At 44.4% G+C, this 27,871-nt stretch overlaps 2 protein-coding genes across 4 annotated transcripts in view; both read left to right on the top strand.

Annotated features, from left to right (window-relative positions):
- wdr62 (WD repeat domain 62) overlaps positions 1 to 17,742 on the top strand; it is a 36,734-nt gene extending 18,992 nt beyond the window's left edge. The window contains exons 20-32 of one of the 3 annotated variants that reach the window (XM_063205775.1): positions 915 to 1,036; positions 2,083 to 2,144; positions 2,593 to 2,928; positions 5,137 to 5,300; positions 6,279 to 6,391; positions 7,101 to 7,241; positions 9,392 to 9,503; positions 9,865 to 10,027; positions 11,184 to 11,259; positions 13,079 to 13,225; positions 13,964 to 14,842; positions 15,136 to 15,230; positions 16,471 to 17,742. In XM_063205775.1, the coding sequence (XP_063061845.1) occupies positions 915 to 1,036; positions 2,083 to 2,144; positions 2,593 to 2,928; positions 5,137 to 5,300; positions 6,279 to 6,391; positions 7,101 to 7,241; positions 9,392 to 9,503; positions 9,865 to 10,027; positions 11,184 to 11,259; positions 13,079 to 13,225; positions 13,964 to 14,842; positions 15,136 to 15,230; positions 16,471 to 16,761 (2,701 nt within the window). In that variant the 3' untranslated portion in view covers positions 16,762 to 17,742. Of the gene's footprint in view, positions 1 to 914; positions 1,037 to 2,082; positions 2,145 to 2,592; positions 2,929 to 5,136; positions 5,301 to 6,278; positions 6,392 to 7,097; positions 7,242 to 9,391; positions 9,504 to 9,864; positions 10,028 to 11,183; positions 11,260 to 13,078; positions 13,226 to 13,963; positions 14,843 to 15,135; positions 15,231 to 16,470 lie in introns of all 3 variants that reach the window. The other 2 variants (XM_063205774.1, XM_063205776.1) reach the window with 2 other exon arrangements.
- Positions 17,743 to 18,681: 939 nt separating this feature from the next.
- The window catches only part of LOC134454646 (protein Atg16l2-like), a 64,482-nt gene continuing 55,292 nt past the window's right edge, over positions 18,682 to 27,871 (top strand). Inside the window, exons 1-7 of the mRNA XM_063205773.1 lie at positions 18,682 to 18,978; positions 19,568 to 19,625; positions 19,874 to 19,967; positions 21,375 to 21,448; positions 22,962 to 23,213; positions 24,789 to 24,854; positions 26,733 to 26,816. Of these exons, the coding sequence (XP_063061843.1) occupies positions 18,816 to 18,978; positions 19,568 to 19,625; positions 19,874 to 19,967; positions 21,375 to 21,448; positions 22,962 to 23,213; positions 24,789 to 24,854; positions 26,733 to 26,816 (791 nt within the window). The 5' untranslated portion in view covers positions 18,682 to 18,815. The remainder of the gene's footprint in view (positions 18,979 to 19,567; positions 19,626 to 19,873; positions 19,968 to 21,374; positions 21,449 to 22,961; positions 23,214 to 24,788; positions 24,855 to 26,732; positions 26,817 to 27,871) is intronic.

The following is a 27,871-nucleotide window of genomic DNA, read 5'->3' as shown; positions in this document are numbered from 1 at the left end:
ACGCACGCACGCACGCACGCACGCACGCGCACACACACACACACACACACACACACAGTAGAGTAGAGTAACTTTATTGATCCCTGAGGGGAAATTCAGGTGTCAAGTAGCTTACATAAATACACATAATTCCCACATGGACATATAATATGCATAACACAGGTTAAGTCAGGGAGGGGAAAAATAAAAAATAAAATTGAAGAAAAAATAAAAAGGCAATGTGCAAGAACGTATTCTGGTTAAACAAATGTGCAAAAAAACCTACTCTGAGAGTTGAGGTAGACATACCATGAGAGTTGAGACATGTATGAATACGGTCTTTGAGAAGACTTTATTATTCTGAAATGTTATTATAGGAGAAAAATTAACTGTTCCCAGGCCAAACCTATCATTAACCAGAGCTTATCAGTAAAGACATGTTTTTGCATTTTTTTTAATCAAAAAAAAAAATGAGTACATGGTGTTTATGGTTGTGTGAGTACTATTATCCCACAAGAGACCTTTTTTCTATTTCAGTGGTGATTGCATCATTTTTTTAACATTGCAATGCATACACATTTTAAGTCATTGATATAAACCTTAGTTTGTTGAAGTGTGTCAATGAAGGGCATCAATGAACAGCTGCTTGTAAGCTGCCAGATGATTATTAGCCTGAGACTAACACTGGTAACGATTCATGAGATTTAGTAAGTGAAGAATTCTTGCAAACCTCCTTTGGTCAGGTGCATTGGAGTGGATTGCTTGAAGAAGGTCGGTAGACCGAAATGTTGCAGTAAGCCATGCAAATGTGAACAGTTTGCGGGAACTTTCTTTGCTTTAACGATTCATGAGATGGCAACATTCCTCTTTGAAGTTTACGTGATCCACAATATAATTAACTAATGTTCATGAAAACGGCTTTGTGTTGTGTGCAGAAGAGAGACGTACATCACAGGGCCTGCCATAACTGTGCTGCAGGAGAAGATCTTGGAGGACGAGGAGCAATCAGCCTGTGAGGAACAGCCACACACTCCAGCGAGGGATGACTCGACCCAAGGTGAACACACACAATTTTTTAGAAAGTGTGCTCAACTCCCAACTGTTTCTTACAAGGTCTTCGGGTGCGAGCAAACGGCAAAGTTCATGTTTATTTAAAAAAAAAAAAAAGCCACAGACGCTGAAGAAGGCTTAGGCCGAAATGTCAGTCTATGTTACTAACAGAGGAACAAATTACATTACATTACATTGCACTTCGCTGACGCTTTCATTTAGAGGTCAAAACAAGAGTGAAATCGTGCACATATAGCAGCAGTAAGAGAGATGCTTGACTGGAAATGCAAAAGTAAGCCAGAAGCAATGACCTAGCCATACCATGTGTACTATTTTTAGGACACTTGTGTTTTATTGTAGCCCTATTTCCTGTGTAAAATGGTATTTAGCTCCACCAAGAACGAAATGTTCTCGCGTTCATTAGGTGGTTTGTTTGTTAAAAGCGTAACTGAAAACTTTTAAAGATAGATTGTCCTGACATCTTCAGATTCTGGGGTGTGCGTTTCTTCAGTCACTGCTAACCAGATGGCAACCAATGGAAACTTGCTTTCGTTGATGTAGCAACCTCAAGTTGAAGTGAACCCCTGGTTAACTTGATACAGTTTGATGCCGAACTGTATTTTACCATTGATCTGTGAGCTGTTCAACTGCCTTGGGGCCGGCGGAGGTCTTGTAGTTCAAAGCTGGAGCTGTAATGAAGTTGTTTGCGTGTGCTAGTGTTAGTGCTGACCTGTGGGGACGTGTTTGGAGCTGTAATGAAGTTGTTTGCTAGGTGTGCTAGTGTTAGTGTTGACCCGTGAGGACTTGTCTGTAATGAAGTTTTTTGCTAGGTGTGCTAGTGTTAGTGTTAGTGTTGACCCGTGGGGACGTGTCTGCTTGTAATGAAGTTGTTTGCTAGGTGTGCTAGTGTTAGTGTTGACCTGTGGGGACGTGTCTGGAGCTGTAATGAAGTTGTTTGCTAGGTGTGCTAGTGCTAGTGTTGACCTGTGGGGACGTGTGTGCTAGTGTTAGGGTTAGTGTTGACCCGTGAGGACGTGTCTGCTTGTGTTTCAGAGGTCGTTGACCCCACGCTGCTGCAGACCAACGGCAGGTTTCCCATGTGGGCGCGCAAACTGGTAAGGAGTGTACAAACATTTGAAGAGTTCAGATGCAAACCCCCCTAAGTGTCTTTTCAGAAAATAATCTTAATTCATTTGAAATTAATACAAAACTATCAAAATTGCATATTTTTATATTTTATTTATATAATATAACTATTTATATGTATTATCAAGTACATGAATGTAAACCAAACCAACAACGGGGTTCTCTAAAAATTTTGAAGTTCAGGTCTTCAGAAATGGAGTTAGGGGGTTTTGCATCTGAACTCTTCATTTCTAAACAAAGATGCTGTGATGCTATTAACAATTGGCCAAAATGCAGACTGATCTGTGGTATGTAATGAAACTAATTATCGATAATGTCTTTTCTCCCTCCCCTTATCACTACCTGCCCTTTGATTTTTTTTTTTTCCTCACTCTCCCCTCCCACCACCTACCCATCCTTTGCCAACACCACCTATAGGTCGAATCCAACACCACCACGACAGTCGTGGAGGCCACCCCTTCTCCGGCGGGTCCCCCCGTCCAGCGCAGGGGCCGCTGGGTGGAGCCCGCGGACCCCCAGGCCGCCATCTCCTCCCTGCTGGGGGCCTGGAGCCAGCAGCAGCTCTCCCTCACGCCCAGCCCCCAGAGGGCCGACGGGGAGCAGGAGGGCGAGGTGGAGGTGGAGGAGTTGGAGGAGGAGGTGGAGCAGGATGCTCAGTTCCATCCCCAGAGCCTGGACAGCCTCATGGATGAGGAGAGGGAGGAGGGCGAAGGAGAGGAGGAGGAGGAAGAGGAAGAGGAGCAGGAGGAGAAGGTGGGGCAGAGTGCTGGGGTGAATTTCTCAAAACCAAAGCTGCTAACTTCAGTAGCTACTTTGCTGTTTCCAATGCATTTTCCCATTGGCAACTACCGAAGTTGCTAACAGGCTAACAACTTCTCTTTTGAGAAACGCACCCCTGATTTGTGTGTGTTATGGAGTGTGGATGCGTTTTGAGACTTGATGGCTGCTTTTGTAATGGTTCACATCTGCAGCTGATACAGCGGTCATCTCTAGAATGCTAGAGAGTGGAAACGTCATTTTTAGAGATCACTGGTGATGCATGGATGCTGCATTATTCTATTCAATTGGGAACGCAACAAATTGCCTGAAAAAAAAGTTGCCTCACTTGGTAGGCATCTTTGAGACGCCTTTGGTCTTTCTAATGCAAAATTAGCTCCCCAGACCCTCTGAAAATGAATGACAGTCCTAAACTAGCATTTTGCAAAATACCTAATGGTTGTGAAAGTCATATGGTTAAACCCATCGTGAAAAGGTTATTTGATTATTAGAGTGTTGTGTCTTGAGAGGCAAAATAAACTTTCTACACAACTACATGTTATTTTGGCACTGGTCAAGGTACTTCTCCACCAGCCTGACGTGAACAGTGGAACTCAAAGCTGCAAGATGATTGGAACGCTGTTCATTCTGTTTTCCTAATGATTGGCTGATGGCAGCGGAATGGTCGGGATATTTACACACACCCACCATACTGCTGTTGTGAATTGTCCGTGTTTTTTCTATGGGGGATTTTGTAAGTGCTTCATCTCCTGTTAAATAACGTCTCAGCTACTGTACCTGTGCGTGTTATTTCAGGCAGACTAAACTTACATACTGTAGTACCCTCCTTGTCTGTGTGTTCACATTTTGACATCTGGTCTTAACAGCGCCTTTAAAAAAAAGTCTTCCTGTGACTATGCTGCCCTCTACGTTGTTTTCCACATTGCAGCCTTGACTCAGCTTTTGACTGCTCCTTAATTTTCCCCCCCCCCACCACACACACACACACACACACACACACACACACACACACACACACACACACACGTAACACACACGAGTCACATGTGCCTGATTTTGAATGACTCATTTTGCCCACTCACTCTCGCCACGCTAAGTAAACACACACATACTGATACACACCCACTCCATGCAGCATGTGACCTGAACGCGGAACTCCTGAGTGAAGTCATGCTGTGTCTGTACGTGTACATGTCTGCGTGTGTGTGCAGGGGGATGGATGATCTCTGTGTCATTAGTGTGTTGTGTAAAAAAAAAAAAAAAAAAAAAGACTGAAGAAGAACTGGCACTCCATTTTTGCAGGGCCTCTGGGAGCAGAAGATTGTGTAGTTGGGGGATATCCCTGTGTATCATACATATCAGATAATCCTGCATATCCCACACCCTGTATGAGCTCACTGGAGTGGGTATCCCTCTGCTAAGACAGTAGTCAGGAGATAAAGGGACTGGGAGGGCTGAAGACTAATGTAATGTTATGGGAAAGAATGGGAAGGGGAGGGAGGTTGGGGGCCGGGGGACAGGAGGGTGTGCAAGTGAGTAATGGGATGATTGCTTACGGGCAGACACATGCAGGCACGCATTCAACGTGCACACATGTGCGCGCGCACACATACGCACACAGACAGGAGCACACACATGCTTGGCAGCCTGAGAGAGTAGAAACTCGAAGGGGAGATGAAGGGCAACCCACCCACCTGCCCCTCTCACTCCTCTCACTCCTCTCTCTCACCTCTCTCTCTACTCTCTCTCTCTACTCTCTCTCTCTCTCTCTCTCTCTCTCTCTCTCTCTCTCTCTCTCTCTCTCTCTCTCTCTCTCTCTCTCTCTCTCTCTCTCTCTCTCTCTCTCTCTCTCTCTCTGGTCTCCCTCTTTCACTGCAGCAAAGCAACAGCGAGTCAGCATCTCTTTATATGCCATGTTGTTTCACTTGCTACAGGCATAAAGGCAGTGCGTCACCCAGATCCCCATAACCACAAAACGGGTCACATGCTCACAGGGACGCCCTGGAGGAGTTACTACAGGTCGAACGAGGGGTGGGGAACTAAAATGCCAACATCATCTTTGTGTGTGGTGGTGGAAGAATTCTGAAGGAGACTTCCTGGAGGGGTTACTACAGGTCAATCGAGAGGGGAAACTAAACCTCCACTATTTTGTGCGCGTGCGTGCGTGTGTGTGTGTGTGTGTAGAATCCCGGAGAACAGTTCCAGGAGGAGGAGGGCTTCCACAGGCCGGGCTACCTGCCGCTGTCGGCCGTGGGGGAGCTGTTTGACCCCAGCCGGGGCTCCCTGGAGAGGAGCGACTACATCCTGTACCCAGCCAACAGCACCGCCCTCTCCACCACCACGGACGGGTAAGATGGGAGAGGAGTCGCATGCACATACACACCAGGGTTGGAAATAAGCACCCGTCCACCCGCCATGGAGGGTAAATTTCAGGGCTGACAGGTTAATTTTTCAACCCACCAGAGTCTCTTTTACTGGTGAAATGGCTAGTGACTGGTAGATTTTAAGATCTACCTGCCACAGTGACTGGTGGGGAAAAAAATGAGTTCCACCCCAGATACACGCATGCAGATGGGAGAGGAGTCACATACAGATACACACATGAAGATGGGAGAGTCTCATATAGATGATGTGTGGCATGTGAACAACACGCATGCATGTTCTCGATCTTGTCTGTCTGTCTCTCTCTGTCTCTGTCTCTCTCTCTCTCTCTCTCTCTCTCTCTCTCTCTCTCTCTCTCTCTCTCTCTCTCTCTCTCTCTCTCTCCCTCCCCTTCTCCACACTGTCTGTCTGTGTGCAGAGTACCCAATACACACACACACACACACACACACTCACTGCAAGAGACGGGGAACCACCTGCACCTCATCAGTATGTTGTCCACTGCAGACGCTGTCAGTTCAATTATGCTGCATGTACATCTAACTAGAGTGTCTGGCTGCACCGCAGCATGACTTCACCATGCCGTCGGCCTGTCCTCATCCATTGCCCCGCAGAGTGGAAAAACATGATTCACTTTGACGACAGCAACTGTGATCTGAATAGAGGAATTTGAAGCAATAGAACATACAACTGAGATTCTGGCTGGAATAGTCATAATTGTAAAATGGCTGAAATAGTTACCCCTTTTAAATTCGTGAACCATCTACCTAAAGTATAGAATAACAATTCTACTGTCAGCTGAACCTTGTCTTTTCTTTCCGAACTGGGCAGTCCTGGGATTCTGCAGTAGAAGACAATCACTCAAGGTGTGTGCTTTTGTGCGTATGTGTGTGTGTGTGTGTGTGTGTGTGTGTGTGTGTGTGTGCGTGTGTTCTCTACCACAGGGAGTTTGATGTGAAAGCCCTGTGTGAGTTGGGGGAGGAGCTGAGTCCAGACAGTGCCTGTTGTGTGGGGTCAGCTGAGAGCCAGGGATCCAATCAGGAGCCAGCCATGGACGGTGAGGAGAACCCCCTTTACACAACCTATAAGGGCACCAGTACCTTCACTGCCATAACTTTGTTCAAATATCAACTTTAAGTTACGGCAGAGAATTGTATATGAGAGTCAGATAAAGCAGTTGGGTTCTTTTCCGGTATCCACTTTACGTCGGGTGAACGCCCCTTTAGGAGACCTTCGATTAGGAGACCTTCGGAGTCTTGAGGTTGAGAATAAATGGAGTCCCCTTAGCGCTGTAGATGGCAGTAGCGCACGTCTTGTGCAAACACCACGAGAAGAGAAGAAGGAGGGACAACGCCCCCTTAGGAGACCAAACTTTCAGCACACGCTTTTGCATTGAGTGGATGTGTTTCGATTCCTCTTATTATATATCCACCCTCTTTGGTTACGGCTAGAACACTCCATCATGTCCAGATATAATTAGAACATGATGTTGCTATCTTCCCCCAGTCAAACAGCTGCTCTGCTAATTGGAATTACAGACTAGAAGTTTCCGCCAGCCATTCCGCTCAGTGTTCTATTTTACTTCCTTTTTTTTACCATTTTTATACTGTCAGGTTCTTTTTTGTGAAGGTGTTCTTTTCCATACACATCTCTTCTCATTTGTTTCGGTTCTCACTGCCCTCCTTTCTCCTTGTCTATCGTCTATGTGAATGTCCTGTGTTCCTTACATCTATTTTCACTCTCCTCTCCTCTCCTCTCCTCAGCAGCGGACACAGACTCCCTGAGTCAAGTGAGCTCTGCGGGCAGCTCTGGGCTGGAGGAGGAGGATGGAGGCTTGCCAGAGGAAGGAGCCGAGCAGCTCCTCAGACAGCACTTTGATACGCTGGTCAACACCCTGGCCAACGATGGTGAGCCTCACTAACCAACCTATTCAAGCCATACTGTAACATTTCTGGAAATAAACTCATTCTACACCTTCCTTTGAGTTAAATAATAGAGAATGACTGGAAGTACAGGAGAAAGGTAAAACTCTCAGTCTAGCAGTGCAAATGTTTTACCTCCAAGCTATCATCTATCATTGAAAGCTAGTGATAATTGCTAGCTTGTAACTAGAAGTAACATCGCCAGACTAGGGAGGAATAGCTTGAAGAAACAGAAAAAAGGTCAATCTGAGTCATATAACAGAAGGAGAGGTGTAAAATGAGCATATTTCTTGAAATGTTAATTTATCACTTTAAAGTGATACTTTCCCATTTTTGGAAATAAGCTCATATTGCACCTCCCCTTGAGTTAAATAATTGAGTTTTACCTTTCTCCCGCACTTTCAACCGTTCTTTGAGTACGGCAGTGCACATTTTACCTCCAAGCTAGCAGTTAACATTGACTCCTATGAGACCAGTTAGCCGCCAGCTGGTCTCATAGGACTCAATGTTAACTGCTGGCATGGAGGTAAAATGTGCACTACCATACTAAGAGAGCGGTTGAAAGTACAGGAGAAAGGTAAAACTCAATTATTGAACTCAAGGGGAGGTATAATATAGTCCCATTTTTGGAAATAAGATCATATCACTTCAAGACTGGGAGCAGCATCTATGAGGATTTGTGCTCAAGTGTTGAGAATTCTCTGTTCAGATGTCAAATCTTACAGGAGCAGTCCCACATTTTTGGAAATGTGCTCGTTTTACACCTCCCCTCAAGTGAAATAAGAGTTTTATCTTTCCGCTGTTCCTCCAGCCTTTTGGTGATATTACTTCCTAGCATGCATCATTGAGCAGAATGGGACCACTGGGTACTATTCACATTTTGGTACCATCCAGTTCAGTGATGCATGCTAAGAAGTAATATCATCAGACTTGGCTGGAGGAATATAAGAAAGATACAACTCAATTGTAAAATGAGTATTTGCAACAACAACAATATGTATGACTAATACTATAATGAATCGGTCTGGTCGGATTAAGTCTCTTAACACATTCAATACCAGCCGTTTTTTGGAATTTTAGCTGTAGTCTCCCAGGCAATTTCATCATTTTTTTGAACAGCCACCGAATATTTTGTCTTAAACCTAAAGAATAATGTCAGGGCTTGTTCGAAAGCCCAACATCTCAGCTGTCATGTTTTTGCAGTTTGTTCCTAGCGTATTCCATTCTGAAGTTATTCAAGTCTATGTGAGCAGTGGTTTAGGTAGAAAAAGCGTTTTTCACTATTCGAACGGAGATAAAGCTTTTTTTGTCACGGGTGCGCTCTTTGACTCTCTGAGTTTAAATTGCGGGTCTAAATGCATTTGCACGCCCGAAGAACAACTCCAGTAGCTTCCAAGTAAACTATTTCGATGCAAAAATCATCTGGTCAGACTATTGTTCAGAGCCACATCATCTGAAATGCTAGCTAGCTAATGTCACTTCACTGGCAGTTTTCGTTCTGTAGGTAAAAGTAGACGTGCCAAAGTACTCACCCAAAATTAGGTTACTTCCTGCTGTGTTGCATGCTGTTTTTCATTACCAGCTTCCATTTTACACCTATCTTGATGACCGCACAACTCCTTATCCTTCCATCATATGTTTAGGAGCAGGCTAGGTAGCAAGGCACTGACAGGACATGTTTTGATTCTCTAGGAAGTAACTTGAGATGTGACATGATCAGGAAGTGGTTTGATTCACTATAATAAAACTCAAATACTGTGTGTAATAAAATGCACAGATGATGAAATATCCAGATCCTAACTTTGTAGGATTTTTGACTTTGAATGTGTTTTCATGATCTATGTCAGTTCTGTTCATCACATTATTACGAAAATCACAGACAATGTGCATTAGAATGTGTAGATTCAGAATCCATAAAAAAAATGTAAAACGTTTTGAGAGCCAACACATGGGAAGCAAAAACGTACTTTTACGTGACTTGGGAATCGATGTGTTAACATTACTGGTGACTATGGCCATCCAGTCCAGTGGATCTTGTGTAAGAGAAACATTTTCTTGAAATGAAGCTAGTCTCCTGACGAAGCCGTAGCCGAGAATTTGTGGTTCTAATAACTTCTATCTGTGTCCCAAAACAGAAAAGTTTGACACAGACCTCGGCAGTCTGCAGCCGACGTCTGAGGACAACTTGATGAACCCACGCCTGAGCATCTCCAGACGATTTCTCTCGCGCTTCCAGAACCGTCAGCGGTCAGTCACACACACTCACACGCACACACTCTTACAGGCTCAGCTGCAACTACCCCAATGTCAGTACCTCAGTTTTCACCATCTTCTCTTGTATGGATCTACTGGTGATTTAATAGTAGGCTATAGGACAAAATAGAGAACTGGAGCTGAATGTAGTTCCCTTCTCATTTAAATGATTGAGAAATTTATTGAGCAATGTTGATACCCAACTGAATATGCTGGACTTGACTATATTTTACAAACAAACGAATGAATACACAATCACTTTTTTTCCTCTCTCTCGCTATCTCTCTCGCTCTCTCTCTCTCACTCTCTCATTCTCGCTGTCTCGCTCTCTCTCACTCTCTCTTTGCCCTTTTAGAGGTGGCGGCCTAGGTGGTGGCACGACTGCGTGTGGGCCCTGGGTTGCAGCACTGCCTCAGTTGCAGGAGGCCTCCCCTAACAGCAGTATCAACAGTAGCCAAAGCGGCAGCAGCAGCAGCAGCAGCACCAAGGCATCACCTGCTGTCGTCCCTAACCTCCAGGTAAGGAGGACTCATGACTGTCTACATTGTCCAGCCACAAAGTTGCAGACGTGACCGGTTCATTGGTGGGCAGACACCTGTCCTTAAAGGGGTATGCCACTATTTTGGGGCTTAATGCAGTTAAAATCGTTGGCTGGGGTTTATTAAGGTGGTAATGTGTCTTATTTTTCATGTAAGCCGTTGTCTTGCTTTAAGACAAGTTAAAAGAGGGAGTATGTTGCTAAGCTAGTGAAAGTCAATGGATCCGTGTAGCATGCTACAATGCTACACGGATACATTGACTTTCACTAGCTTAGCGACATATTCCCTCTTTTAACTTGTCTTAAAGCAAGACAACGCTTAACATGAAAAATAAGACACTTTACCACCTCTGGTAAACCCTGGCCAACGATTTTAACTGTATTAAGCCCCAAAATAGTGGCATACCCCTTTAAGCCGCTACTTCCGGAGTCAATATGACGCAAGATCCTAAACTGCCATTCTATATCAGACATGCCCCTTTTAAACACTAGCAAAGACTCAGAAAGAATTCCATTCCAATTCAATTTATTATGGACTATAGATTATGAATAGACTTCTGTTGGAAAGTTCAGCCCATTTAGGAGATTGGACTTTTTATGGTTACTCTAAAATTGTGCCTTGCGGTGCCAGTAAACTTTGAAGTACAGTACATGTAATATTATGTACTTGCACTCTACCTTAGGAGTAGTCATGTAACTCTTAATCACATTATATTGCACGTAGAAAACACTACTTCACAGCCTCTCTTACAGTGCATCAACAATTTAATCAGCTATTATGGCTGTCACACAGCACAGTGTCAAAAGTTAATGTGGAAGGTTTTTCAAAGGCACCTAAGGTCAGTTGGGAGACCCCATGTCAAACGAGCAAGCACGGGTCTATGGGGAAAATGCTGTCTGTGCAACCAATCAATAGATCAGTCCGTGTAGAAGGTATCAATTCTCTTGAGCACACATTGACAATTTGACTTGCGTGCCACTTGTATTTGAGCGAGTGTGTCTCCCATTGCCCTCTCCTTGGACATCCTTGTTGTTTACATTTGTAGTGGGCCAATGCAGTTTGCCCTCGCTGTGTAGTGGGCCAATGCAGTTTGCCCTCGCTGTGCAGTAATAAAGTGTGTTCTCTCGGTGCGCAGGCCTCTACAAAGCCCCTGCAGACAGCTGATGGTGCCATGCAGGCCGCCCCTGTGACTGCAGAGAGCAAGGGCACAGGTGAGTCACAACCTCAAGTCTCCCTCTCTCTAGCTCTCTCTGTCTCTCTCTCTCTCTCTCTCTCTCTTTCTTTCTTTCTTTCTTTCTTTCTCTCTTTCTTTCTCTCTTTCTCTCTTTCTCTCTTTCTCTCTTTCTCTCTTTCTCTCTCTCTCTCTCTCTCTCTCTCTCTCTTTCTTTCTTTCTTTCTTTCTCTCTCTCTTTCTTTCTTTCTCTCTCTCTTTCTTTCTTTCTTTCTCTCTCTTTCTCTTTCTTTCTTTCTTTCTTTCTCTCTCTCTCTCTCTCTCATATTCTGAGGAAGTAGGTAGCATCCTGTATTGCTGCTCTTACTCATCTTTCATAGGAATCCCTCTGTCTGTGCAAGTTGTCTGTTCCACAGTAGCAGGCTGGACCTGAGCCAAATTACTTGCCAGCCGTTGGGGTTTTTCCCCCACCCGTTTTAAATGCAGATGTAAATTGACTTCAGTTTTTTTTTTAGTTGTTATTTTTTTTATAAGGTTTGCCTTTACAGTACAGTGATCAACGGTTTTATTAATTATTGTATTGATTAAAAAACCTGATCACTGTACTGTAAAGGCAAACCTGATTGAAATAAAATCTTGGTGGTCTTGGTCCTCTCCCTGTGCAGCCTGTCGTCTGTGCCCATCGTGTATTGGTACGATGTTGTGAGCTCTTATGAGATTAACCATACATGCTGAAGTCAAGGAAGAGACTGTGTTCAAATATACACATTCCAGCAGGTTACTACTGAACCACGTCATGCCTTACATTACCATCTAACTAGATTTTACGTTTTCCTTTCCGCTTTGGTTGCTCAACATGCTTTGGCCAAACCCCTGCAGACTTGTCTCTGATGGCCGAGCCATTGGCAGTCTTTTTTTTTTTCTTAAGATGGAAACGTTTCCTTCCTCAGCTGTAGGAGTTGCTTCTTTTGGTCTGAATATAAAACTTGCTGTGGTCTAAATGTATTTAAAGACAGATTTTAAAACTGAACCTGATATGGGGGGGAAAACAAACAAAGCAGCATCTCTGATCTCCATTTAAATGTACAAATGTCAAGAAAAAAAACCCTCAGATTTGGAAATTAGGTGAGCGATTACGTTTGTTTTGAGAAATTAATTCCGCACGTGACCCTCTCACAGCTAAAGGCTTCATAATGGACATCAGAAAAAGGATTATTGACATGCTAGACTTGACAAAATCAGTGAGGCTTAGCCCAGTCAGGCCAAACTAAGCATAGCTGTTTATGTGCTACTGAGGAGATGATCATGAACAGTATGCCTGTGACAAAACTGCCGTAAATCAGGCTCCTCTTATGCAGTGTACAGACCAGGAGTGAACGAATCAAACGGAGCGGCGGAAGTCATTATTTCTCTAGGGAGGGCACGCGACCTGCGCTACCAAAGCGAATTCGCCAGGAGCGAAGCTTCTTGAGCGACCAGAGCGAATTTTGAGGATTAAACTCAAACTAATCGCAGGCGAATTCCCTCTGACGCTGTTCAGCAAAAAAACAATCGGAACGTTGATATCTCCGAATGTCCCAGGCTGTCAAGCCAGAGCCGTTATGTGATTAGCTGAATCAAACATGTCAATGCTGCGTCTGGAGCGAATACAGCGAATTCAAGGCGAAACTTCTTCTGCTACCCACACAGCGTAGTTCGCTCTTGGTCTGGACACGGCTTTAGAGTTTGTATTCTGGGTGGGGACGATGTGGTCTGGACAGAAGGAGGTATTAAAAACTGCTTTGGTTGGACAAGTGTATATTCCCTTGAGGTGTGTGTATTAATTTTGATTTTCGACTGAAATGGTGTTGTTCACAAAGCTATTGGCTATGAAGTTGTGAAGCCAGTGAAGGTTCGGCCACCCCTCCGCAAGAAGCAAAACTCTGCGCCCACCCAACGACCCCCGCGCCCCCTGAAGAGTCGTCACAGCATAGCTGCCATTGGATTTGGCAGCAGGACGCTGGGAGGTGTGTCCGTTTGGGAGAAGGTTTAACTAGTTCCTCTCGTCCTGCTGTTATCCTACCTCCGTGGAGAAAATGATAAAATTTTCCCCGCTGTCATTTTGGGCAACTTTTAGGTTTTTTTTCCCCCCTTCAACATCATGATTGCAAATTAGATAGTGACCTTTTTGAATTGCGCTTTTGCAAATTAGATAATGACCCTTTGAATTGCGCTTTTGCAAGATCTTGAATAAAACTTCAATCATCAATGACGTCGAGCCTTGTGTCATGAGGCCAGAGGAACGGGGTAGGACGAGAGGAACTAGTTTGACCTCAGCCGTGCGTGCGTGCGTGCGTGCCTGTGTGTGTGTGTGGGGAGTATTTACAACTGGAAGTGCTGCACAAGGCTATGCGATCCGAACATCACCAGGATGGGGCTCTTCTCTTCTCTTCTCTATCCCCGTTTACTCCTTTGTGTTGTCTCTCTGTTCGCTGTGTGATTGGGTTTGCACATTCCTGTTTTCCTTTTTGGGTGTAGGTGGTTTGTGTGTTACACCAAGGGTGTCCAGGTGAACGTCCTCACCAAGTCAGTAGAGGGCAGGTGAACGTCCTCACCAAGTCAGTAGATCAACCAATCAGGCATGAGATGAGATCATCCCACCCAATCAGACTTGATGTGATGAACAAATCCATGGTGATGGCTCCACGTCTTCAATTCCTATTTCCAAAAATGTTCAACATATGTTTCTTTTTTTGTCTCTGCAGAGGTAACGGACAAGACCCTGTGCTCGCAGTCCAACATTGAGAATGTGGCCTCCGTTTCAGCCTACAGTACCCCAACAGGCCCCTCCTCTTCCAAACCCAGCCACCCAGGACTGGAGAAGGCTCAATATGGCTACATGAGCGCCACCACCAGTTCCCGAGCCAAGGTCTCGCAAGGAGCCCCAGGCGACGTTCACACTACCAGCAGAGGCCCCACCACCACGACTGAAGACTCCTCTTCCCAGCAATCAGCCAGCGGGCTGAGCTCCTCCACCCACGACCTGCACCTGGAGCACGGGGACTTCAAGGAGAACTTGCCCCCGCCTCCAGCCTCTCCGCTGGCCTCCTCCACCATCCTCAGCACCGCATCCAGCCTTCCCTCCACCCCCGCCGCGGCCACCTCCCCGGGGCCCGGCAACCACAGCGCCCGAGCCGCCTTGCGCCTGGACCTGGCCGCGTCCGACGGCGCCCCCGTGGCTCGCACCCCAGCTGCCCAGAAGGCGCGGCGGCGGACCGAGGGCATGGCCAGTACCAGAGGGCCGGCGCTGGTGACGCCAACGGAGATGCGATCACTGGGTCGCGAGGGCAAGACTCGGCTTGGCACTGTCGAGGACGGCATGCACCCTCCCCGCGGTGCCAGTGCCAGTGCTGTTGCTCCTACCCTTTCCTCCAGGGCGTCCACTACCCTCCCTGCCAGCTGCCACTGTCAGGAGCCCAGTGGAAGGATGGGGGCAAGGGATGGCGAGGGACACACCAGGTCGGAGTCCCGGGAACACACGGTGCTGCATGGAGACTCCGTTGCCAGCCTGGCAGCGTTTTCGACTGCGGATTCTCGATCTTTTGCGGATCGGCCAGCGTCGTGCTCCAGTCCGCTAGATCCAGGTGAGGAAGGTTGCCAGGGAGATTACAGAGGATTTGTACCGTTTGTTTAAACTTTTGAGTAGTTTGTCCAAAAATGGAACACTAATGTTTTCAGTTGTCAGTCAGTTGGACTAAAGTCTATTGTGCGCTAATGACAATACATTTTTGTAATGTATCCAACAGTATATTTGGGGGGAAAGCATGAGGCATTATGCATGCACGAATGGAATTTATGCATGAGAGATGGCATTTACATGAAGCTAAAGGCTGTTGTTGAATTAATGTACTTATTGACTATACTCCTTTTCTTTTAGTTGGTCAAGGGGAGATGGTGAACCTGCAGATGTGCAACCAGATAGTGAACGAGCTGAGGCAGTCGATGAAGAGAGCTGTTGGCTTATACAGCAAGGTAAGGTCACAATATTTCACTTTTGAGTTACTTGTGCACAATTCCAGGTGCTGAACAAAACAATTGACGTACTTGTGGGGGAAAAAAATTGCACACTCCTTTTGGATTTTTGTCTTCTTTTAGAGGAAGACCGAGAGGTCGAAACGTCATCATGCTTGCCAATGAATGAATAAAAAGGAAAAATAACTTGAAGGAAAAAATCACAAGGAGTGTGCAATCCTTTTTTCCACAAATAAGGTCACAATATTTCCCAAACTTTGAACTGACCGTCCCGGCTTAGACATTTGACCTCAGTCTGCTCTTCGTTTGCTCAGGTCAGCTGAGTCATAAGAGCAGGTTAGATTCGGTAAACAGACATTTGTGCCTTTTCTTTCACTTCTGCTCACTCACCCGTGCTCTCTCTACTCTTTCTCTGAGAGGGAGTTATAGGATTTAGTGCTGGCATGCCAATTAACTGTATATTGAACAATCAATGGGCATGCCAAAAGAAGACCAAATGCTGTCACGTGATGCTAGGCTACCACGGCTACAATGGCCATATTTGTAATGTCGAAGAAGGTAGGTCTGCACACTGCCGATACGCTCCAAAAATAAACTTCACCATCTAAAATGCAACGTCTCGATCACACTGGATCTTCATCATGAAGATCCAGTGTGATCGAGACCCTACCCAAAACGACATATTTGTAATGTCGAAATGTGCCTATGCCAAAACTCATTCCTAAACCTTACCTGTCAGTGAACAATGTGTGTACACCAACCTATAAACATGCCGAACTGTGCCTATACCAAAATTCATTCCTATTCTTAACCTGTCAGTGGATGTGTTTTCAACCGACGTAAATCATACAGTAGCATGCCACTGAATCATCTAACCCAGTGGTTCTCAACTGGAATAGTCTTGTGACCCACAATTTGCCGTGGTCAATACGTTGTGACCCAAACTGCGTGTCGCACGGTCAGATTCTTCCAATAATAATAAAAAATATTATCATGCATTTCATAATATGCATTAATATTTGCATTGTATGCTGATATACAATGTGTCTTATGAAGTAGTGGAGAGGAAAAGGCCTATTAAACATGTTTGACTCTGTCTTCAACATCATAGTCATTTTTAGTGCATTGCATCACAGCTCCGCGACCCACCCAGGAACCCTCCGCGACCCACTTTTGGGTCCCGACCCACCAGTTGAGAAACACTGATCTAACCCCTAGTTCTTCCTCTGTCCATCCACAGCTCTCCTCCCAGGCTGATCTCCCAGACCAGCAGACCCAGATGCTGTCCATCCTTCAGGGAGCCTTTGCAGGCGTCCAGGTGGAGTTGGACTCGGTCTTCACCTCCTCCTCCTCTTCCTCTCCTCCCTCTCCACCTCCTCCCCCTGCCACTCCTGCTCCTACCCCCGTGGGCGGACCTCCTCCTGAGGACTCCCCCGGGCGGCAGCTGAGGGACCAGCGCACTGTGGCCCTCCTGGAACGCTACTCGGAGCTCCTGCTCAAGATGGCCGCTGAGAAGATGGAGGCCAGCTGAGCTAAAAGTCCTCCGTCATGGTGGTGTGATGAGATGTGTGGTTGTTACCTCGACGTGACACCCACAGTGCAGAATGCAATGTGCGGGCTATTTATTTAGTGAAGGAGGGAGTATTTCGGACATATTTTGTACCCGGTCTTGCACCCCAACATTAGCAATCAAACTTTCTTGCTCTTATAAGAGTCATTGGCTTTTGACAATTAAGTAGTGTGATTTTTATTGTTGTTTATATATGTATACAAATATACAGCCATCTTGGACTTTTACTGTGAAGAATTTACCGCCACCTTAAATTTTTACTGTTTTTTTTAGAGACAAAACAATGCTGACTGAATGTGAATATCTGTGTAAATGTTGTATGTATGCTTGTGGTTGAAGATGGATGAAGATGTGTATAACACCATGCATTTTAACTAAAGAAGAACCTATGGTCCTGCCAATGTTTACGGTACCTTTGAAAGTATGTTTGACTTCACCAATGTAATATTTCATTCATGGGTAAAGTCCAACTCTTAAATTGCCAAATCCCTTTTACATTAAAATCCTAGCCTCACCAAATTGAACTTTTCAATTAGGCTGGTCATAATGTTTTGTTTTTATTATTACTTTGTAGATGTGGTGGACCTTAGTGTGGACAATGTTGTTCTTTAGTGGTTCAAGTTATTCAGTTTGGCAGCACCTTGGAGAAGTGTATTTAAGTTGCTTTGGTCACAGGGCTTGCACACATGGATACACATGGAAACTGTTTGTTTTCTCTTCCTAATGGTTTTGTTTGTCTTTTATGGTTAAAACTGCAGTATTATGCCACATGCCAATGTGTTTCCCCCATCAAGTTATTGGATGTGCAATCCTTTCATATCTTTGTTTACCACCGTTTGGTTTCTTTTTGTATAAATTACATGTAAATATTTTCTTTTAAGTTTTGACATGTCTCCCTGTCGTTACATTTTAAATGTTTTTAATAAACTGTATACCATTCTATGTAACGTGTTGGGTATTTGGTGGATTTGCTTTTGTTCCTATTTCTCAACCACTTTACTTCATACTAATTGAGGAGCAAAGAAAATTCAGGAATGCTTTCCCCTCTCCTAAAGTGTTGCACCAAGGTAGCAAATGTTTTAAGGTTATAAAAAAGTATTTTTTTTTTTTAAACGTGCTGTGAAAGCCAAAGCTATACTCCTACAATCAAATTCCAAGGGCCCTTTCGGATTACTTTTTCCCGGGCACGGCAAAGGCTGTCTGGCCCTGGTCAACTACTCTAGAAGCTTCCATAATGAAAAAGAAATGAATTGTTGGCAAGAAATTACATTGTAGACCTAAGAAATGGATAGCTGGCTTTCCCATCGATTAAAATGTATCTCCAGTGGTGTAGTCTACTTCTTTATGGTGGGTATACTGTATATTTGAGCATTTTTTTGAAGTGGGTATACTGTATTTGTGCTATTCAAAACAATGGATCGATCAATTTTAAGTGGGTATACTGAAATACCTGAAATTTAGAAGTGGGTATACTCTGTAGGCTATACCCGCGTTCTACGTAGACTACACCACTGTGTGTCTCCCATCAGGACCATTTTGACCATTTTGCTGTGATGCTGACATTTAGCAGCCTTGGCAGCTGGTAGGCCTAATAGGCCTACAGGTATTTTGAAATGGAAAGTAGGCTACTCCACCCTCTTCAATGGTGGGAAAGAATGAAGGTTCAAATTTTTCCCAAAAGTTTGACAACTATGGTCTGACTTACTTCCATCTTATTCCCCTCCATATAACAGATTGAATATTATAGATTCAGATTTTTCTTCACATGTGTTTTCAAAGCCACTGACGCCATGTGATGCAGCAGCCTAGGATTGGCTCGAGGAGCTGTTGTTCCTGATCTGAAGTGGTTGCTGATTGGCTGGCTAAGTTGTTGTCCCTGAGTCTGACTTCGCTGCCTGTTGACAGTGCATGCAGGTCTGGTGGGATAATGGCCTAATGACTGAAGGTACTTTCAAGTGACATATTATGGAAAAGGACTGTGATGTATCTTGACGGACGCACGGAACGTGCCCGTGATGGCCGCGTCGGAATGCCGTCGGGATTCGACCTCAACCACCACGCAAGGGAGGATACATTTCACAGCTGAGCCCATGGAGACGTGGAAACGTCATATCATCCGGCAACTTAAACATCGGGACAAATCACAAAAGAAAAACTTTCAGGATGTCATACGATCGTGTATGTAGGCTATGTTTGATGGTGTATTCCCCTCCCTTCTGCCGTTCAGATATCACTGAGCAAGAACCTGTTTTGATTGAACTGCATGTCGTTTTGAATGGCTGCATCAGATTTAGTGTCTTCCAGGAAATAGTTCCAGAAGTCAGCGCAATGCCGCCGAAATCGCTCCAATAGTAATAAAAAAACGTTGCCTTGTAAGCAGAACGTGCTAAGTCAGTAACTTAGTAGGTGAATTTGTTATTCAAAGTCGTTCAAGATACTTTGTTGCAATGTGAAGTCTTCTATTTTTGCACGTCTTCAAGTTGTCTTCCATTAGTGCAATAGTCCACCATCGGCTTTGTATGTGCCTCTGTGCGCGTGAAGTTCTCGTGTGTGGACTGTGGAATTCTGTCATGTAGCTGCTGACACTGGTGTGTTAATTGGACTCCCCATTAACGTTCTGTCTACCAGGCGATGCGGGACATGTTAGGCTGGTTTTTGGCAGGCCAGGCAGTTTTGGTTTGGCTGGACTTTAAAGTGGCAAGTGAAAGTTCTCTTTTGTTTTGGCTGAACTTTGAACACATTGTTTTGTTTTACCGCATGTCAACAGATGTCAGTCTGCTGGAAAGGACCAAACAGAAGGCTCTCATTCTGGGTTCAGTGGCAAGGTAGAGTTCAACCATCTGCTAATTTAAACAGTTCTCCAGAGGTCAGGGGAGGAAAACACAATGCAACACAATGCTCGTTAATTTCACCACAATATCTAGAGGCCTACTCATTAGGCTCTAGTGGTTAGTTTTAGCCTACCAAGCCACAGATAGTGTACAGTCTATCATATGCCTACAGGATAGGCTACTATAGCCTACTTGTGAGCCAAGGTATCAACATCCTAATGCTTTTGTGCTGCTCTTCACAGACCTCCACCTGTCAACTACACTGAGGAGTCCTTGGCAGATCAAGCTTCCCATCACAACAAGCTAGTGAACGATCTTCAGAAGACCACGGGGGAGGTAATGGGGAAGGTGGTAGAGGTCTTTTTCTTTGAAGTTCATCACTCTCCAATCTCCATCATCTTCTCTCACATATTCACCATCAGGCTCCCTTAAGTAATTTTCTCCTACAAAGAAATAGTGGCTGACATGACATAAAAGGAGGTTTAGCAAAGCAAGTGTCAGCACAGTTCCCCAAAGCGTAGGTAAATCAAGGTCAAACGTCAACCGCGTGTGCATGCCTGAAGCTGGGTGGCGTGGGGCGAGAATTTTAATGTGCCGTGACTTCCTCTGAGATTGTGTTGTGGTTGTCTGTATGTATGTGCTGTGAGGATATATTTTTCTTCAGTGTGCCAAAGCAGAAGTGTCATTGGGCTTGGCTGGTTAGTATTTATTTTAGTGTGGTTTCAAGTCAGTATGCTCACTGCCAGGTCTAGTCTTTGCATCCAAAATGATTATTCAAAACAACATTCAAAGTGTTGCAAAATTAAATTTCCCATTAGATGCATTATGCAAAGTTACTGCAAGCTTACTGCCAGTTTTCATGCCAAGAGAACATTATAACACCAACCATCAGATATGGCTATACACTGTATTTTCAAAATTACACTTGTACATTATAGTTGATTGTATAATTATGAGCATGGTGAAGTATTCTGGAAATGATAACAGTTGGCTGCAAAGCAGGGGTGTATGTGGCATGCAATTAAGTTGTATGATATAAAAGCTGAAAAGATTGTGTATTGTGATTGTGCTCATATGTGTGCATGAAATATGCATATTTGTGCTCATATTTGTGCATCCGGAGTAAAGTACACCGAACACTGTATACCCACAGTATAGAGCACTTTTAATGGGATGCAAGACTTAAAACCCTGTAAAAAGTTGACTGTTCATTTCTCGTGTGTGTGTGTGTGTGTGTGTGTGTGTGTGTGTGTGTGTGTGTGTGTGTGTGTGTGTGTGTGTGTGTGCGTGTGCGTGTGCGTGTGCGTGTGCGTGTGTGTGTGTTGACAAGAGGACGGCATGGGAGCAGCCGTCTAAAGCCTAACTGCTTTTAGATTGAGTGGGTGGTTCTACTAACTACACCCAGGGCCCGAGGTCATTTTCAAATACTGTCACTTGTTGAGGAGGGGAAAAAATGTGAAAGAACTTGCTGGCTGTATCAGCATTCAGAATCTGTTTGTGTTAGCCTAGCCTCTCACTGGCTCCACTCTATGCAGTGTGTTTGCAGTTAGCTACAGTAGTTTTGATCCTGTCTATTTAGGCATCACATATCTAAAAGCACACATGGCATCGTGTTTGAACCTTTTGATGAAAAAAAAACAAGTGATGAAATAAGAGCGTGCTTAATGAGTTTGATTTGGTCATTTAATTTACGTACATTTACTTGTTTGTATGATTTTTTTTATTTTGTTTTCCTTTTTCCAGCTGGCGTACCAGGTGCTGCAGCTACAACAGAAGATAAAAATCAAAGACGCCCTACTTGAAGAGCAGCATGCCAGGTACAGTAGGCAGGCCACAGTGGTATCAGAGAGAGTAGAGAGAGAGAGGTTTAATTGGCCCATTGTTTCTGGGTTCTATTATTTGGGGGGGAAATCCCCCTTTAGGCAGACCTAAGCAGACCTGAGGACTGTTCTATTCAATGCTAGGAGCATTATGACACGCCCCTTTAGGCAGACCGGAACCTGGTCACATTAGGTGCCCATAGAAACCTATTATGTTGGCATATCTCTATACTTATACTTATAGAATCTCTGGTGGTATCCCTTGACTTCCAGAAACGGGAACGTCTGGCACATTATCAGAGATGGGAGTGTTGTCCCACCCCCAAGCTTTCACTTTCCCAGAGTGCCCTTTGGCAAAGAAATGTGCGTATTCCTCCAAGGAGCTTTCGAATGATCCTCCTCCATGCTAGCAAGTAATGACTGGTGTTGCCTGCTTGTGCTACGTTGTCAGTGTTTGGGGGAATAGTAAAGTGCTTCAGGGTTGAATGCACATGTTTAGATTTCCTTCAGTAGAGGAAATTCTGTGCCACAGTTATCTTCTTCCTTTTTTGCCTGTCTTTGCATGAAACATTTACCCTGCTGAATCTTCTGTCGTGTATATTTATAAACGGAGGAACGTGTGCCATGTGCGTTACGCCCCTTTTTGGTGGAAAACATTGGGGGGGAAATAGCCTGATTATCATCGACTTTCAAATCTCTCCGACACCTGGTCTGACCAAGAGCATAACAATTAACATTTCCCAAACAGTATTTCCCAAATGGCCTCCCTTGGTTTGCTAATGATTGTTTGCGTCCAAACAAAGTGGGAGGAGTGGCATTTGCGGGATCTCAGAAAGTACTTGCATTGACTTTTGACCTGACTGGTAGCAACGCTGAAGCTGTTGTGTCACTAGGAGGGCACAGCCTGGCTAGGGGGAAAAGCCAATGCAAGTCAATTGGTGGTGTTGGGGAAAGAATAAATGAAAGACAGGGACCTGTAGACTAGCGTTGTTCACGCTCAACATACCAAAGATGTGTTGTTTTGTCGGCTGTTCAAATAATATAGACAAACAGCCGTGGCTGAAGCATGGATAGAATTCATTTAGGCTATTCGAGGTAGCATGTGAGTTAATGAGACATTCGATTTGTTTTCCCCCAAAAAGGGGCATAACGCATATTCACGAGCAAAGTACCTGGATGGCAGTTTATACGTATGGTATTGTTGCATTAAATCAGCATAGAAGCATCAGCGTCACATTTGTTTTGAGTTTGACTAAGCAAAGGGAGATTGAGGGGGGCTTGGACAATTGGCTGGTTAAATAGCCAAATGGTTAGTAGCAGTTGCACATGAAATGTGAACCATGATCTGTGGAACTATTTCCTTAAAAAAACATGTACAGTCAATTAAATCTGAGTGTGTCCCCTGTCCTCTCTGCTCCAGCCTGTGCCCAATTCTTTTCTTTTTGTCTTTTACCTATGATTTTCTGTCATCCTTTCCTTCATTCTTTCCTTCTTTTTTCCCTCTGGCTAGCACGCGTGAGGTGCAGAGCCGGCTGGCCCAAGTGGAGAGCGAGCGGGGGGAGCTGTGGTCCAGCGTGGCCCAGGTCAGGGAGCGTAACCGGTCGTTGAAGCGGGAGTATGACTCCCTGCTGGAGCAGCGCGGGGCTAAGGAGATAGCCCTGAGGGACGCCAGGGAGCTGGGCCAGGAGATGGTGGAGGACATGATCAAGAACAAACAGATGGCCGCCATGAAGATGAACAACCGCAACGAGCGGAGGGTCAAGTACGCTGATGACAGACTTAAATCAAAATCTCATAAAGAAGTTTGCAGTTTTATTTAATGGCTTTAGTTTTACACATTACGTTGAGTTTAAGTGGAAAGATGCATACAGTCGCAGTCGCACACACCCGTTATAACACTGTCGGTCAGTCGGAAACTGGTTTTCTTTTTGGAGGGATTGCATGCAACAGGTCTGTTGTCCCTTGTTCTATCAATTCTATCTCAATTCTATCTATTTTTCATATTTCTTCAAGATTTTGAGTTTTGAAAATTGTAGTCAGAAGATTAAAGTTAAGGCTTAAATGACGGAATCAAAATCAGATTTACAAAGTCAATAATAGTAGGGTGTCAAACTTAATGATGGGCGAAAACTTAACCCATTGTGTCCTGGAGACACATATACGCTGCATTCAGGATTTTGAGATTTGAGCTGTTTTATTAAATATGTGGGTATGTTAGAACTGCTTGAACACATTATAATGCCAGAGGAGGGAACATTGCATGTTTGTATGTGCTTTGGAGGCTGAAATATTTAGGATTTAATAGGAAGAGTGCACCTTTTCCCAAAAAGGGCTGAGGACAAAATGGGTTAAACGATGAGGGCAAACAAGTCCAGGTAATTCATTGCTGCAATTTGAGCTGACTGCCCATGCCAGTATGCTGGTTATTTCCACGTGTTGCACTAGTAATCCTCTACGGACAATGTAGCATCTGTCAGTAGTCAGTATGCATATCTATGGAGAACAACAGGAGTATATCTGTGGTGGATGACATCAGTAATTTCAGGAATGCAGACAAACAACGAAGAGAAAATGACTCAGCAGTTTTCACTCCATGGTTGAATGTAAGCACTGAAAAATGTGTTGTATAAAGCCAGATTTCTGACAAAAACATTGTGTTGAACTATGTGCCCTATTTTTTATCATCTGTTCATAATGTAAGACAAACACACTTAGCCTACATGAACCAATTTATGTAGCACTTGCAATTTATGTAGCACACTGGCTAGTTTTAAAAAGTTAATTCTTTGCACAGTTTTTTTTAATTGTATATGCTGTATTTCATACAAAAATTTTGGATAGAACAAAAATATGCGCCTCTGTTAAATACAGTACACCCAGTGTGAATCGGTTGTAGGTTTACTATCTACAAGGAAATCAATGTAACATTTGCACATATAATAAACACATCATATACACCCCTAGACGGAAGTTCTGTGATTGCCCGGACCCACTCACCCACCCCCAATTTTCAGATCTGATTTCTCGGCACCATTTGTGCCACGCTGACCGACTGTGAAAGTTGCCGAGCAGAGCAAAAAGGACCCACGGAGACTTGAAGCTCCAGCCTCTCCGTACACAGGAAGCCAAGTCAATATTTCTCCTGCTGTCTTGACAGAAAGATCCCCTGGTTAATTCCCCCTCCCATTAAGACAATCCTTTGTTTAAATACCGTCGGCCTCTGTAACGCTTGTGCCTTACGTGGTTAATCGACATACAAGTCATTAACGTCAATCCCAGGCAGGATTACCTGTTTGACTTGAGCATCTGTCTTAATGAGCTGTGCTTTTCCCACCAGGGCGAGGGAGGCCAACCTTCACAAGGAGCTGGAGCTGGCTGCCAAACGGACGGTCAACATTGACGAGTAAGGTCCCCCTAAACCCCTGCCTTTTTATTGTAATATTTAATGTATTCAGGGCTTTTTTGCCTTTATTTCTGACGGTCAACATTGACGAGTAAGGTCCCCCTAAACCCCTGCCTTTTTTATTTGAATATTTAATATACTGTATTTAGGGCTTTTTTCCCTTTATTTCTGACAGTACAGTGGAGGAGAGACAGGAAATGAGTCGGGGGAGACAGAGATGGGGGAAGGATCAGCAAATGACCCGGGCAGGAATCGAACCCGCTAGCACTAGCAGACTGTAAAAGGCAGTCAGACGGGCAGATAAAAAGGCAATCAGAAAGATTGTCTGAGTCCTCACAGACAGATAAAAAAGGCAGTCAGAAAGATGAACTGAGTCATCTTAAAAGAAATTGTAGTGTTTTGGAGATGGAATTAAAAAAAGGACTTGGCTGGGTGGAGAATGTGTGGGAAGGGATTTGGTGGAGTGTGAAAGAGATCAGAGAATAAAAGGAAGGGAAAAACGACAGGAAAATGGAAAGGAAATGAAACGGAAAGGAAGTGGATGGTTAATGAGGAGAGCTAATAGACTTCAGTTGATCACTGAAACAGCCGCAAGAGCTCTGTGGAGTTCATTGTTTAATGCCTTTGGGGTAGTGCGTGCGTGCGTGCATGCGTGCGGGCGGGCGTGCGTGCGGGCGGGCGGGCGTGCGGGCGGGCACACGGGCACACGGGCGACCAAGTTAGACAGTGAGTGGGTAAGACCCCTTGGATATTTGTGCGTGTGTGTTTCCTGTGGGATTGTAGTGTGTGTGTGTGTGTGTGTTTGTGTGTGTGTGTGCGTGTGTGTGTGTGTGTGTGTGTGTGTGTGTGTGTGTGTGTGTGTGTGTGTGTGTGTGTGTGTGTGTGTGTGTGTGTGTGTGTGTGTGTGTGTGTGTGTGTGTGTGGGGTCCCTCTGGGGTGTGTGGCTAGCTAAGGGTAATTGTTACGTGTATCTTCCGAGGGAGTTTGTCACCTAGGAGCACCCATTAGCCGGTTAGAGAGCTGTGACTGGAACTAATTGATGTCAAATAGAATTATGTGCTTTACTGGGACTTGGACCTTAGGGGGGAATAAGAGCGCTGATGACACAGAAAAGGGGTAATATTGTCTTAAATGGAAAAGAGTAGGAAAGCTGGAGAGCCAGGAGCCTGGGTTTGATGTGTGTTTTGGCGTGTTTTAAAGCACCAGTTCAGTTTGCAGGTGAGTGGAACAAGTGGTCTATTGCTTCAGCATATGGAGGTAGACATAGTACAAGCAAAAATACTGAATCAAACCAAGATAACGCAAGAAACACAATTTCAAATTCTTTGTATGACCAGTGCATGTAAAGAAATTGACAATAAACTTGACTTGACTTGACTTGACTTGATAACGCAAAACACGCCCACTCAATGCAAAAGCGTGTGCTCAAGTTGGGTCTCCAAAGGGGGCGTTGTCCCCTACTTCTTCTTCTCTTTTTGAGGTGTTTGCGCAAGACATGCGCTACCGCCATCTACAGCGCTAAGAGGACTTCATTGATTCTCAACCTCAGGACTCCGAAGGTCTCCTAACCAAAGGTCTCCTAAAGCGGCGTTCACCCGACATAAAGTGGATACCGGAAAAGAAACAAAATGACGCTTCTTGTTAGATCCACCTTCTTTGGTACAAGGTAGAAATGCCTTGCATCTACCTCAGAAGTTGACCAGGCGCTTAGGCCAGATCAAATGCTTGCAGAAATTTGCAGTCGCAATAGCCAGGTTAGAGAATGACAATCCAGAATTGGGGGAAAAAAACATATTGGATCACTGAGTAAAAACTACTGCTGAGCAATTTCATTGTTGCATGACGGTAAAGTCTATTCTATTCTATTCTTTCCCACAGTATTGCCTCAAGTGTGCCCCAGTTGAAACTAAACACATCCGCATGCATTGATGTGACCGAGAGATGCCACACGCGGGTGTTCAGGTAAGCGACACATAACAAATGAGGGACCGATCCGCATGTCACTGTTAACTATTTATCTATATAGTATCTATTCAAGATGTGTAGCACCTTACTGAGTCAATGCCATCAAATATTATTTGACCAGCTGTGGTTGAGGCAACCAAAGCATATGTCTGGCATTTAACTGCTGAATTCCCAGCTGTATGTCTTTTTAAATACTTATTTTCTTACTTACTGGTCTTACTGTACTTCTGGTCTCTTCATTGTTCAGACTGATATTTGTCTTAACAATGAAGACCAACTGAAAATATTAAAACCCTTCCATAATATATTTGAAAAATGTCTGTCAGTCCGAACCCGCTGTAGCCCTCTGCCAGGCAAGTGAGATATTGGATAATGTGATGAATGATCCCGTCCTTGTAGCGATGCTGTAGGTTTTAAATGCAGAACCGAGCTGGCCATGATGAATATGCAGACACATTATTGTATCCACCATCCACCGCCTCGCCGTACAGTAAAGTGCCTATTGATTTTCTTTTTTGTTTACGCACGGCCGGCGCTCTGAGTAGCTTTTGTTTCTGCAGTATTCATCACTTCCAGGATGGCTTGGCATTAATGAAGATTATTATGGCCCCTTACTGGTCAGCAGTGATCATACGCCACATACGTTGGCGAACCTCAGTCGATAAGAAATTGAAGAGGCACCTTCAATTTCCTCAGTCTTCATGCCTTTATATTTATCTTCCTATTTGCTTTATTTTCTGGCTTCCTTGCGGGATTCATTTTTCACTTCCCAAATGTACAGTGCTGCCATTTGCTGTAATATCTGAAGCAATAGTGTGAAATAAATTAAATAATTTACAGTTCTTTTATTCAAGGACATTAAACTGCCTTCCTGTAGGAAATGTGCTCTACAAATAAACTTTAAACTTGACTTGACCTTTTCTAGTTGTTAAGAGTTTGAGAGAGAGCGAGCGAGCGAGAGAGAGAGAGAGAGAGGCAGAGAGACAGACAGAGAGAGAGAGAGATAGGGAGAGAGAAATGCATTAATAATAGCACACTGTATACGTTGTCAG

Source organism: Engraulis encrasicolus, chromosome 8, assembly GCF_034702125.1.
Source record: "Engraulis encrasicolus isolate BLACKSEA-1 chromosome 8, IST_EnEncr_1.0, whole genome shotgun sequence".
Lineage (NCBI taxonomy): Eukaryota > Metazoa > Chordata > Actinopteri > Clupeiformes > Engraulidae > Engraulis > Engraulis encrasicolus.
The sequence above is the reverse complement of the archived record's forward strand: the minus strand, read 5'-3'. Positions and strand labels throughout refer to the sequence as shown.